We start from the raw sequence: 12,717 nt of genomic DNA on the forward strand, positions 1-12,717 counted from the left end.
ATTACTGCTCGGTAAACAATACGACGCTGCCTTTAATATAGCAGAACAGCCCGGAGCGGCTAGAGCAGGACCGGCCGCGGTTAACCATTAGCAGCAGAGCTGCAGGGATCGCTGGGCAGTGAGAGCGTGTGCGTGTGCGTGTGCGTGTGCGTGTGCGTGGCGGAGACATTCCGTGTAGCCAGGGCGGCTCAAATATCCCGTTGTCTGAAGAACTTGAACAGACAGACGGACATGAAGGCAGATAGAAAGATAACTCCAAAACAAATGCTCAAATACATATTTACATACAAAGACAATTCTGTAGTCTCTTGGCTTCGGGGCGAAGTGATCACACTGCAGTGTAGCCCAGTACTCTGGGATCCACAGGACTGTATCAAACACTTATTTTTAAGGGTAAATACAGACAGACAGACCGGCCAGGCAGGTACAATAGCTAGACAGGGGAGTTCTTTTTGACGTTTTCAGATGTTGAGTAGTTATCAGTTAATACAGTCCTGAAGCTAAAAGAGAACCCCCCCCCCCCCTTCCCAAGTCTTATCAACACGAATTCAATTTTAATTTATTCTTTAAACTTTAATAGAAGATGAGAAAAACAACTTAACAACCACAACAGTCACACAAAACCAGTTTAGCGGATAATATGTGAGCAGTGTGCACTGTGAACGCAATTCAAACAGACATGAACTGCAGACTGAGACACGACGGACTAGAAACGCAATTCAAACAGACATGAACTGCAGACTGAGACACGACGGACTAGAAACGCAATTCAAACAGACATGAACTGCAGACTGAGACACGACGGACTAGAAACGCAATTCAAACAGACATGAACTGCAGACTGAGACACGACGGACTAGAAACGCAATTCCACAAACAGTCCAGTTTGAGGAAAAGCACGTCTTTTCTTCTCTTGGGAACTTTTGTTTAAGAATATAACATTATCAGTATTTCTTCCTGTAAATATTTACAATTCTGCATTTCAATCCTCCGACGGAGGGAGAGCAGAGCGGAAACCATGGTCACCTAATCCTCTCTAGTCAGCGGCTCTGTTTCCTATCTGAAAACCAACAGAACAGTTCATGCCAACATGGTCCTGTTACTAAGAACAGGTGGCATTTCAGCGTCATCTTCCAGAGCTAGAAGGATCCCGTCCCACGGAATCACTCTCACGATTATTCCTTACACAGATCACCATCTGAAGCTGATAAACATTACAAAGCACACTGTATTGAATTAAAGCACGAATTAAAGCACTTTCTACCTGCCCTATGAGATTTATTATTGAGATTATTATCCAGAACAGGGCATGACGTGATCGTTCACAGCATATAGACAGTAAGTAAATAACTGTGAAACACCCTCATGACAAACTGCGTTATAACATCATAACCCGACTACAGCCCCGCAGATTCCCTTGCTAGGTCACAATCAGAAGGTTTTTTTGTTTTTTTTTTATCTTGCTCGTTGCCACTATTAAAAACGCTGCAGTTTAATTAGAAATCTGCACAGCTCTGTTTGCACTTCAGTGTTGCAATATAACATTTACAAGGATGACATCGGCGCTCAGATAACAGTGTTTGCTAATCCCGTCTTGAAATGCGTGGATTGAACCGGGCAGTAACCTGCACTGCGACAGCCAGAGAGACGTCCTTTTATAACTGGATGGAGAGGCAACATGTTCAAACAAAACCAGATTTAAAACGGCTGCTTCCTGGAAGCACATAACGTGCTAAACCGCAGCACGGGAAGAAACCGTTTTAAAAAAAATAAACATGCCCAACCGACCCAAACAATAAACACAGTAAAGGAGCACGCCAAAAAAATGAATTCTGCATATACAAGTTTTATTTCTATAATCTATCCCGAATGTAACCTGTGAGGGAAACAGGTGAAGAAAACCCAGATTGACATGCAAACGTGTCTGCTACCAGCAGGGGGCGCGCAACGCACCTGTCTAGATTCTACGCTAAATCCACAGTGAAGCAGAATGTACCGGTGCCTGTAATGTTCATTTGAAGATAACGACCAGTGTTAGCTGTTCCTGGCGGAATGGAAATGCGTATACAGTAGCATCTTCCACAGCCACAACAGGGACAAGCGCCTTGCTTTACACCAGCACAGACGCGGATAAGGGGCAGTGGTGAAATAGCACCACCTAGTGTCTCTGCTTTAGTATGACACTATCAATGAAGTTTGAAAACAGCCTCTTCCATACAGAGTTCAGTACCTGTGAATCAAAACTCATGTTTCAATTCTGAAGACTAAGCTTGGCTGCAGGTGGGTCTTTCCAACGCTCTCTGTGCTTACGTCACAGGCAAAATGTTTTGAAAATGAAAACTAACAGAATATAAATAAATCTCAACCCAAATCCCCATTTAACTCCTGGAGAGAGATTATTAAAATCACATGTGAAACACCTGAGTTTGTATCTACTTGCACACATTTTTCTAATGTATCTTCTTACAGTACATTGATGGGATAAGCTTGAACTAAACCATTTACAATTCTGCTGGATAATATGAAACAGCTCCCATATATATAAGAACATTATACAAGACTTTCTGCACCAGGTAACACGCAAGGCCCATCTTTCTGCATTAATGCTCTCGTTACTAGAGAGAGAGAGAGAGATTAAACACTACACAGTACTGAATTTGTAGAGGCAGAATTTTACTACCAACGGTATGTCTTATACAAATTAGGGCAAATCTAACACCCTACAGAGAGTGTGCCCAAGCACACACCAGCCACCAAAACACAGCATCCAGCTACGTGCCCTTGCACCATGTGGTTCGGAGATGTTAAGTCCGGTTGGAAGCGGGGTACTGCGGATGCCACCAGTGCACGAGACGCACGCTGTGCACAGGGTCGAGGACGATCTGCACCCCCTGCTCGTTCCGGGGCTTCCTGCCCTTCACCATCGGGGAGTCTTGAAACAGCAGGCGCGCGCGATGGTGCCTCATGTCTGTACTCACGTTCACTGTGAGCTGGGGGGGGGGGGGGGGGGGGGGAGTATTAAGGAATATCTTATCAACCAACAACTGACAAATGTTCATATATTTTAAAAAATCCAAATTTCACACAGAAGCCTGCGCTGGAGGCTTACCAGCGTTAACGTCATGCCCATGACCACAGGAGTGAAGATGAAATTCAGCGTCGTGACCTGCAGCAGGAAGCAGTCGTGGTCAGGGTTGCTGTGAACTTCCTGGTACTGCCTCGGATACTGAAGGCCGTTTCCACAGCCGTTCTTCAACTTGGGAGGCTGAAACACAGCAGCACATTCTGGAATTAAACTAGTGCAAAGCACACTATTGAACCCAAAGGATTAATAAAATCACTGCCCGGGTGCACAGCCACACTGCCGCTGCTGACGTTTAAATCCAAGGCTCTGGTTTCATATGGCCTGCAAGAAGAAATCTGGTCTGCTTTTAAAATATTTCTACCTAACTGTAATGCTCCAATTTACTTGCAAGCTTCATGCGACAATGAAATTTGCTTTTAATCTTTACTCAGGGAGCTCTTCGTAACTTAGCAAGCTTTGAAAACTATCTGGCACAAACTGTTAAACTAATTTAAAATTAACCCCATTACAACGTTTATTTTTGCACAAGCAAAAAAGTTACAAACCCCCACCCGTGACGCAAGCATGAAAACTGCTATGAAATCCTCACCTGCTTGAGAAACTTAAAATTGAATTCCCACAGCGGTTCTGCTCTGCTCCCAACTATCTTGTTGACCCAAAAGAGCAAACACTGTAAAACGAAGCAAACAAAAAACAGAGGAGGCGCTGCTGTGAACAGGGCTTTGCATTCAACTTGACAATCAATATTCTTCAAGCACCAAGTCATTACAGAAGTCCAGAGTCTATAAAAGCCAATTAAATAGTTTGTCTTGTACTGCCACACAAAATGGGCATAAATACAGATTTCTATATGCGGTGGTGTGATGTTTTGAGTGGACAGATCTGCAGTGTGAAGAAGCGAGTACAGCACTAGCCAAATCAGGGGGAAAACTGCTTCCAGGGAGAAAACCTTGAAGAGTTTAGGAAGGAGACCAACTACTGGCACGCCTGTGAAAAGATCAAAACTAAACAGGGCCGAGCGCAAGGACAGTAGAATGACACTTTCTTACTCTGAAAATCTGGTCTTCTCATTAATGACCATCACCCTTTCTCCACCTTCCTACCTTAGAATTGAGGACAGTCATAGGAGTCGACTCTGGGATGGAGGGGCTTCTTGAGACACGGGAGCAGAAAGGCTCATACAAGTGGTACAGAGAGCGAATCACGCGAGCACGGAGACCCCTCACCTTTCCCATGGAGTCTGGCTGGAGGCGCGCAGGCAAGTGTGCATCCGAGATGTAGTGCCTGGAAACACAAAAAGGAGGGTCCATTACTGGGCTGTGAGAAACACAGCCATTCACAATACTGTAATCAATAAATCAGCAGTTAAAAGTTAACACATGGAGTCTTACACACACACCTGCACAGGGAGACCCTACACCACACACACAGTGGCATGGCACGAAGATGTCCGCACAGAAAGATTTTAAAAGGGCAGCTGAGCTCAGTGCTTTTACTGCACTCTGCTACAGCAAGTGGCAAGAGATTAGCTTGTGATGCAACACTGCCTGCACGCGTACTTCTGCACTCGCATGCAGAACTATCACCACTCAGACTGCCAGCTGTTCACAGAGCTGCTCGGGGCTTGAAGCATCATTACACCGCAACACAAGGCAGAAACTTACCGTTTGTACAGCCTGGACCAAAACGCCGCCGTGCAGGAAACAGCCCACGCATTCTTACAGATGAGAGCAAATTTACAGATGTCTTCTGGACGGATATAGGAAGCCAACAGCAGCCAGACATCAACGGGGTACTCTGCTCCATCCCCTGCATCAGCATCTACTAACAAAACTAAACAGAATGATACCAGAACAAGAGCAGAAGCCAATTTTAAAAACAGATGCACATTTTGCTATGCAGACATTTGCACGGAAACTTTCAATTAAAACCACCAATAACAAGGGGGGGGGGGGGGAGTGTAAGAAACTGCAGGGAGTTTTGAGCATCTGCCACGGGCCAGTTCCCAGCACGTAGATCTAAAGACAGAGCTGGCACATGCAATCCCCGTGGATCAGTCGCTGCGGCTCGGTTTGGCGAGCAGAGCAGGGTTGGCGAGCAGGGTTTGGCAGAGCTCTGTTTTGAGAACAGAGTTTGGCGAGCAGAGTTTGGCAGAGCTCGGTTTGGCAAGCAGAGCAGGGTTTGGCAGAGCTCTGTTTTGAGAACAGAGTTTGGCAAGCAGAGTTTGGCAGAGCTCGGTTTGGCGAGCTGAGCAGGTTTTGGAGAGCAGGGTTTGGCGAGCAGGGTTTCAGCCGGTGCTTTACCTTTGTGTCTCTTGCTTTTCTTTTTCCTGGAAGCCCTGAGCTCGCCGGTGCAGTCCTCTGCGTCCAGCTCGTCGCTGCTCTCCTGGGCTTGTCCTCCGACCCCCGTGATGGAGGACAGCACCTCCTCTACGGGGCCGTGAGAGGCTTCCAAGCCACACAGCAACTTCACTGCAACAAACACCAAAAACACATGCTCACAGACTGCTGGGGAGAGAGAGAGAGAGAGAGAGAGAGAGAGAGAGAGAGAGAGTGTGTGTGTGAGAGAGAGTGTGTGTGTCAGTGAGTGAGCGAGCGTGCATGAGAGAGTGTGTGTCAGTGAGTGAGCGAGCGTGCATGAGAGAGTGTGTGTGTCAGTGAGTGAGCGAGCGTGCATGAGAGAGAGTGTGTGTGTGTCAGTGAGTGAGCGAGCGTGCATGAGAGAGTGTGTGTGTGTGTCAGTGAGTGAGCGAGCGTGCATGAGAGAGTGTGTGTGTCAGTGAGTGAGCGAGCGTGCATGAGAGAGTGTGTGTGTCAGTGAGTGAGCGAGCGTGCATGAGAGAGTGTGTGTGTCAGTGAGTGAGCGAGCGTGCATGAGAGAGTGTGTGTGTCAGTGAGTGAGCGAGCGTGCATGAGAGAGTGTGTGTGTCAGTGAGTGAGCGAGCGTGCATGAGAGAGTGTGTGTGTCAGTGAGTGAGCGAGCGTGCATGAGAGAGAGAGTGTGTGTCAGTGAGTGAGCGAGCGTGCATGAGAGAGTGTGTGTGTCAGTGAGTGAGCGAGCGTGCATGAGAGAGTGTGTGTGTCAGTGAGTGAGCGAGCGTGCATGAGTGAAGAGAGTGTGTGTGTGTCAGTGAGTGAGCGAGCATGCATGAGAGAGTGTGTGTGTCAGTGAGTAAGCGAGCATGCATGAGAGAGTGTGTGTGTCAGTGAGTGAGCGAGCGTGCATGAGAGAGTGTGTGTGTCAGTGAGTACTCACACCAGTCACTAAATCGCTCGAACGTACGTTCTCGCACTCACACCTCTAACCAAAAAAGTCACTCCTGCTCGCACGTACTCTCACCACACCACGTCACTCACTCGCTCGCACGTACTCTCCCTCTAACAACACAGTCAACTGACACGTCGCAGTCACTATTCGAGACTCTCGACAGCAATCACACACGAGTCTCTCTCTCAACAACACACAGTTGTCATCACTAGCACGTCACTGCTGCACCCGTCTCTCTATCTCAACCACACCACAGTCACTCACTCGCTCGCACGTACTCTCTCACACACACAGTCACTCACTCGCTCGGCACGTACTCTCTCACAGGCACAGTCACTCACTCGCTCGTACGTACTCTCTCACACACGACAGTGAACTCAAAGTCGAGTCTCGTACGCACACAGGGTACTCACTCGCTCGCACAGTCACTCTCTAACACACCCAGTAACTCACTCGCCTCGAACGTACTCTCTCACACCAAACACAGGCACTCAACTGCCTCGATACGTACTCTGTGTGTGTGTGCAGTGCGTTAGCGCATCGTACTTCTCCACCAGTGTGTGTCAGTGAGTGAGCGAGCGTGCATGAGAGAGTGTGTGTCAGTGAGTGAGCGAGCGTGCATGAGAGAGTGTGTGTGTCAGTGAGTGAGCGAGCGTGCATGAGAGTGTGTGTGTCAGTGAGTGAGCGAGCGTGCATGAGAGAGTGTGTGTGTCAGTGAGTGAGCGAGCTTGCATGAGAGAGTGTGTGTGTCAGTGAGTGAGTGAGCGAGCATGAGAGAGTGTGTGTGTCAGTGAGTGAGCGAGCTTGCATGAGTGAGTGTGTGTGTCAGTGAGTGAACGAGCTTGCATGAGAGAGTGTGTGTGTGAGAGAGCAGTGAGTGAGCGAGCGTGCATGAGAGTGTGTGTCAGTGAGTGAGCGAGATCTCACACACAGACTAACTCCGACTTCGCTCGCACGTACACCCTCCAACACACAGTCACTTCACTCGCTCGCACGGACTTATCCATCACAGCACAGTCATCTCACTCGCTGCTCGTCTCATCACCACACAGTCACTTATACTCGCTCGTCACGTACGCTACTCACACACACAGTCTCACTCACTACGCTATCGCACGTCACTCTCTCTCAACAACAGTCAAACACACGCAGTCACCGTCACTCTAGCTGTGTACTTCTCACACACACCCGTCCCTCACTCGCTCGCACGTACTATCACTCTCACCACACAGTCACACTCACTCGCTCGTACGTACTTCTCTCTCACACTTCAGTCAGACAACTCGTCGCACGGTACCTCTTCTCACAAACACCCGTACTCACTCCGTGTATCTCTCTCACAACACACAGTCACTAACTCGCTCGCAGTACTCTCACACACACACAGCACTCACTCGTCGAAACGTACTCTCTCACCACACAGTCACTCACTCGCCGCACATCTCACTCTCTCATTTCGCTCGTATGCACACAGTCACTCGGCTAGAACGTACTCTCTCACAACACAGTCACTCACTTGCTCGCCTAACCGTACCTCGCACACACACAGTCACTCACTCGCTCGCACGTACTCTCTCACACACACAGTCACTACTCGCTCGACACGTTGAGAGAGTGTGTGTGTCAGTGAGTGAGCGAGCGTGCATGAGAGAGTGTGTGTCAGTGAGTGAGCGAGCGTGCATGAGAGAGTGTGTGTGTCAGTGAGTGAGCGAGCGTGCATGAGAGAGTGTGTGTGTGTCAGAGTGAACGAGCATGCATGAGAGAGTGTGTCAGTGAGTGAGCGAGCGTGCATGAGAGAGTGTGTGTGTCAGTGAGTGAGCGAGCGTGCATGAGAGAGTGTGTGTGTCAGTGAGTGAGCGAGCGTGCATGAGAGTGTGTGTGTCAGTGAGTGAGCGAGCGTGCATGAGAGAGTGTGTGTCAGTGAGTGAGCGAGCGTGCATGAGAGAGAGTGCGTGTGTCAGTGAGTGAGCGAGCGTGCATGAGAGAGAGGGTGTGTGTGTGCACAGTTCTATTTTCTAAAGTTTGGTAGGATATTTCCCATCCTGATCCCTCCTATAAAAACCTACTTCCATGGCTATAAATATAACATCTGACGCATCATAAAAAATATGCCTATATGCCATCCTACATCCACTGCATGCTTGTATATAAAACATGACGTTGTACAAACAGACAGGCAGTCTGATACACCAAGAGGTATCCTTATTACCCCAGTCTCCGACAGGCTCAATAAACACAAAACACTGCGATTGATTTGGCTTTTCTTGCAGTGGCGGTACTGAAGAAGTTTACCTTCTTTTTCAATTGCATTTGCAACGGCTTTTTTCACTCTCCCAGACCTCACAACAGCTGGGTCAGAATTGGCATAATCTGCCACGGTGACTGCAGGAAAGAAAACAAACGCAGGTTAGCAATGAATACCATTCGGCATACGCGTCGATCCATTTCTCATAATTGGAAATGCACCTCTCTACAGCGTCTCCTGATCACGGGAACGGGTTAACCGAGCAGAGCGCCCCGACACGCCCGTTGCCGGCGCTTTGCAGTACCTGACTCCGAGCAAACACCCTCGGCGCGGAACTTCAGCCGTTTTCGGCGCCCTTTCTTGGGCATGGCGGCGGCGGCGGGGGGGGTCTGAGGCCGGTTACCGAGGCTGCGGCTCCTGCCATGTCGCGACGACACGCAGAGACACCGGGAAACGGAGAGAAATGAAGGGAAAGCAGAAGCGAGCTCCTCCGGGATCTGCAGCCATCGTGGAGCTGAGGCACACCTCGCACAACCACGCGAGACCTCCCCAAACCGGCCCTCCAGCGCCACCGTGCGGATCGAAGCATCTCGCGTTAGGACCGGTTTCGCCAGCTGGGACTGTAATTCCGGGACACCAAGACGGGTCGGGATTTTCAACCCCCCCTCTAACCGCACAGTGCAAGGGGTGCCAGGCGCCGGTATCTTACACTGTGAACAACTCGGGGCACAGACAGCAGGCATTTCACAGGCACGTCTGATACACAGCTGCACGATAACCACCCATAGCCACATACAGAATGAATGGAGCTTGAGGGTTACTGCCCAGCTGCAGGGAACACAGTGATGTTTGAAAATGAAATGCAAAATATATCTATTTACTCCTAAACACGAGAGAGAGAGAGAGGAGAGGAGAGAGGGAGAAGAGAGAGAGAGAGAGAGAGAGAGAGAGAAGAGAGAGAGAGAGAGAGAGAGAGAGAGAGAGGAGAGAGAGAGAGAGAGAGAGAGAGAGAAGAGGAGAGAGAGAGAGAGAGAGAGAGAGAGAGAGAGAGAGAGAGAGAGAGAGAGAGAGAGAGAGAGAGAGAGAGAGAGAGAGAGAGGCTCTCTCCTCTCTCTCTTATCTTTCATTAGAGAGAGAGGAGGAGAGAGAGAGAGAGATAGAGAGGAGAGAGAGAGAGAGAGAGAGAGAGAGAGAGAGAGAGAGAGGGAGAGAGAGAGAGAGAGAGAGAGAGAGAGAGAGAGAGAGAGAGGAGAGAGAGAGAGAGAGAGAGAGGAGAGAGAGAGAGAGAGAGGAGGAGAGAGAGAGGGAGAGAGAGAGAGAGAGAGAGGAGGAGGAGAGAGGAAGGGAGGGCTCTTCTCAGGAGTCGCGGAGATGATCAGACTAGCAGCTCTGAGAGAGAGAGCTTAAGGGACAGAGAGGAGAGTCCTCGGAGGAAGAATCGGATGAGGAGAGAGAGAGAGAGAGAGAGGGAGAGAATCTCATCTCCCTCAGATCTATCCTCTAGGAGAGGTCCTATCTCTCTCTTAGGAGAGAGCGAGAACTGTAGATCGGAGAGAGACAGAAGGGAGGATCGAAGACTGAGAGGAGAGAGAGAGAGGAGAGAGGGAGAGGGGAGAGGAGAAGAAGAGAGGGAGAGAGAGAGGAGAGAGAGAAGAGAGAGAGGAGAGGGGGAGAGAGAGAGAGGGGAGAGAGAGATGAGAGAGAGAGAGGAGAGAGAGAGAGTCTCAGCAGACGATCTCCGTTGCTCGGACGAGAGTAACAACTGTAAGACAAATATCGAGAGAAGAACAAATTCGAGAGATCTACTGTCTTGGTAGAGACGTTGGAGTCGAATGAAGAGGTACGGCGGTCGATCGCTACAAGAGTAGACGATCAAGGAGAGAGAGAGAGAGAGAGAGAGGAGAGAGAGAGAGAGAGAGGAGAGAGAGATTTCAGAGAGAGAGAGAGAGAGAGAGAGAGAGAGAGAGAGATATCTTTTTCACCGGTCCTTTGCCTAAGCGGCCGTGTCATTGTTGACTCGGTTTTAGCTCTCTTCTTGTTTAACTCCTAGAGGACAGACCATCGCTTTGCAACCGACTGACCGCACAGCACTGTATCATTGCAGTGATCTGCAGCTAGCATGGTTATTTCCACACGCTTTGTATAAAGGCAGTTTACTTACTCGGTCTCCTATAAAACGCTGCTCTGATACACTGGAGACGGGAGATGCTGTCCTAAATTCTTAATATTGAAGGTGACTCTATATTGCCGACAAAAAAAATACAAAAATGTCAAGTGGCCATCATTTAGATTGGGTCATTTTACAGTAAAGGTAGCGTTATTTAACTTTTCTAGTTTAACAGGTGTTTTCTCTTTAAAAGGGGTAAAAAAATAAAAAATAAAAAATAGTGTTTTAAAATTCACCCCATTGTATGTATAACCACCAGGGGGCGCTGTAAGGCTTATATTTTAAACGCCACCTTTGCCACCTCTGGCAATCATTTCGGTCCTTGTTTTTTGCCCAGGTCTTTAACGCACGGCACAGCGATCGTGACGTGTGATGGTGCTCCAGAATACCGGCTCGGCTGATATAAGACTGGGAAAATGGGCGTGAATTGCTAGGAAACAGCAGCGCCGGTCTGTGTCCCGGTGTGGCGGTGACAGCAGCAGCAGCACCGCTGATAGGAGGGGTTCCTGGAGAGGGAGAGAGCGAGCGGAGGGGTGGCGGAGGCACGGCTGACGATGCGGCAGGAATAATATCGACCTTCTTATGATTCTGCTGCCTGGCGTTGGGATGAATGGAAACAGGAGCTTATCGATGGAAGACGGTCACCACATTTCCTGCAAGGCGACGTGAAGCGCTGTATTATATATATATATAGATAGATATAGATATTTTTTTTTTTTTGCATCTGACAATATTGCATTGCACACCGAGGGCTTGGCACGCTTTCACTGGTCCTGTTTCACAACAGCACTACCGAGCGAATAGCTAGCTGGGCGGAGAAAATCAGAAGACCAAAAAAAAGAGGAGTAACACTTATCTTTTTACATGCAAACATAAAAACAGACAACTAAAAAAACAAAGAGCGCGTTGATTTAGAACAAGAGTAGAAGGATCTGGGGGAGGAAATAGAATGTTTTAATCCTGCTGCTGCAAAAGTTTTGCATTTATTTAATACCTTGCAAGGTGCTTGACAATGTGAATTTAGAATCCTATGACCTTGCCAGGTGAATATATCGGTGTGTATATATTCTAATAATCCCGGTACACGTTCCGGCTGCAAACATGATGTGCGAGGTGATGCCCACCATCAGTGAAGGAGACCCCGCGGGTTCTCAGCGCGGCTCTCACAACGGTTCCGATTCGGAGTCCAATTTCGAACAGCTCATGGTGAACATGCTGGACGAGCGGGAGAAACTGCTGGAAACTCTGCGAGAGAGCCAGGAGAGCCTGGGGCAGACCCAGGGCAAGCTGCAGGAGACGCTGCATGAGCGAGACCAGCTGCAAAGGCAGATCACTTCGGCGCTGCCGCAGGTAAGAGCAGCCGTGTCATTCTAGCATGTCCTGCCACCGCAGGGGGGACCGGGGACCGGGGACCGGGGGGGCTGATTCAATCACCTAGACGCGGCTCCTAATAGGATGACGTCATCGCCGGCTCGTTCACGCGAGGGTCTCCCAGTCAGCGTTGCATGTGCACAATCAGTCCTTACAACGAATTCCAGACCAGTCTAATATTTACAGGGAAGCACGCTTGCGTAGTTTGCTGTAGGTTTACAATGCAACACTACAGCAATTAATAAAGGATTGCGGTGCGATTCTTATAGAGATTACTGGCCTGTTCACGATGAAGGACAGCAAGATTGACACATGACTCACATCTTTCTGATTCCTGAGTGACGAAAAAAGTCCGGTCAAATAGGTGTAGAGAGACCTGTAAGAATCTTTAATTGTTATTATCATGCAACAGGGCGTATATTTAATCTATTGTCGTGGTTCTATTTATGAAACAGAACAATGTTATATATATAACTTTATGTTTATGACGCCACAGTGTGTTTTATACCAGGTCCCACGTTGAGCAGCTCTGTCAAGCTTGATAATAATAATAAGAGCACTGCATGTAGCGCGCTCTATGGT

At 48.7% G+C, this 12,717-nt stretch overlaps 2 protein-coding genes across 18 annotated transcripts in view; one reads left to right on the forward strand and one right to left on the reverse strand.

Moving 5' to 3' along the window:
- Window positions 1-1,830: 1,830 nt before the first annotated feature.
- On the reverse strand, window positions 1,831-9,442 carry LOC121299728 (transmembrane protein 183-like). Of its 6 annotated transcripts, none has more exons than XM_041227710.1 (8): window positions 8,902-9,442; window positions 8,645-8,734; window positions 5,389-5,556; window positions 4,750-4,918; window positions 4,312-4,369; window positions 3,675-3,755; window positions 3,110-3,265; window positions 1,831-2,990 (listed from the first exon to the last, which is right to left on the reverse strand). In XM_041227710.1, the coding sequence occupies exons 1-8, from the start codon at window positions 9,389-9,391 to the stop codon at window positions 2,805-2,807; spliced, it is 1,398 nt and encodes a 465-aa protein (XP_041083644.1). In that variant the 5' UTR covers window positions 9,392-9,442; the 3' UTR covers window positions 1,831-2,804. The 6 variants fall into 6 exon arrangements, with proteins under 6 accessions (XP_041083644.1, XP_041083643.1, XP_041083639.1 ...); XM_041227709.1 differs by having other exon boundaries at window positions 4,189-4,369; window positions 8,645-8,722; window positions 8,902-9,439; XM_041227705.1 differs by having other exon boundaries at window positions 4,189-4,369; window positions 8,902-9,439.
- Window positions 9,443-11,117: 1,675 nt separating this feature from the next.
- LOC121299719 (liprin-alpha-2-like) overlaps window positions 11,118-12,717 on the forward strand; it is a 47,783-nt gene continuing 46,183 nt past the window's right edge. For 10 of the 12 annotated variants that reach the window (XM_041227668.1, XM_041227670.1, XM_041227669.1 and 7 more), the window contains exon 1: window positions 11,122-12,114. In XM_041227668.1, the coding sequence (XP_041083602.1) occupies window positions 11,866-12,114 (249 nt within the window). In that variant the 5' untranslated portion in view covers window positions 11,122-11,865. Of the gene's footprint in view, window positions 12,115-12,717 lie in introns of all 12 variants that reach the window. The other 2 variants (XM_041227680.1, XM_041227682.1) reach the window with 2 other exon arrangements.

This window comes from Polyodon spathula, chromosome 25 (assembly GCF_017654505.1).
Source record: "Polyodon spathula isolate WHYD16114869_AA chromosome 25, ASM1765450v1, whole genome shotgun sequence".
Taxonomy (NCBI): domain Eukaryota; kingdom Metazoa; phylum Chordata; class Actinopteri; order Acipenseriformes; family Polyodontidae; genus Polyodon; species Polyodon spathula.

Bases quoted from the DNA above. Each gene is read 5' to 3' on its own strand.
- LOC121299728 (XM_041227705.1), bottom strand. From the start codon at position 9,391: ATGTGGCTATGGGTGGTTATCGTGCAGCTGTGTATCAGACGTGCCTGT. The intron at 3,756-4,188 runs GTAGGAAGGTGG...TTCGTTTTACAG, and splicing joins TGACTGTCCTCAATTCTAAG to TGTTTGCTCTTTTGGGTCAA. The intron at 3,266-3,674 runs GTGAGGATTTCA...GCTGTGTTTCAG, and splicing joins ATTTTAAGTTTCTCAAGCAG to CCTCCCAAGTTGAAGAACGG.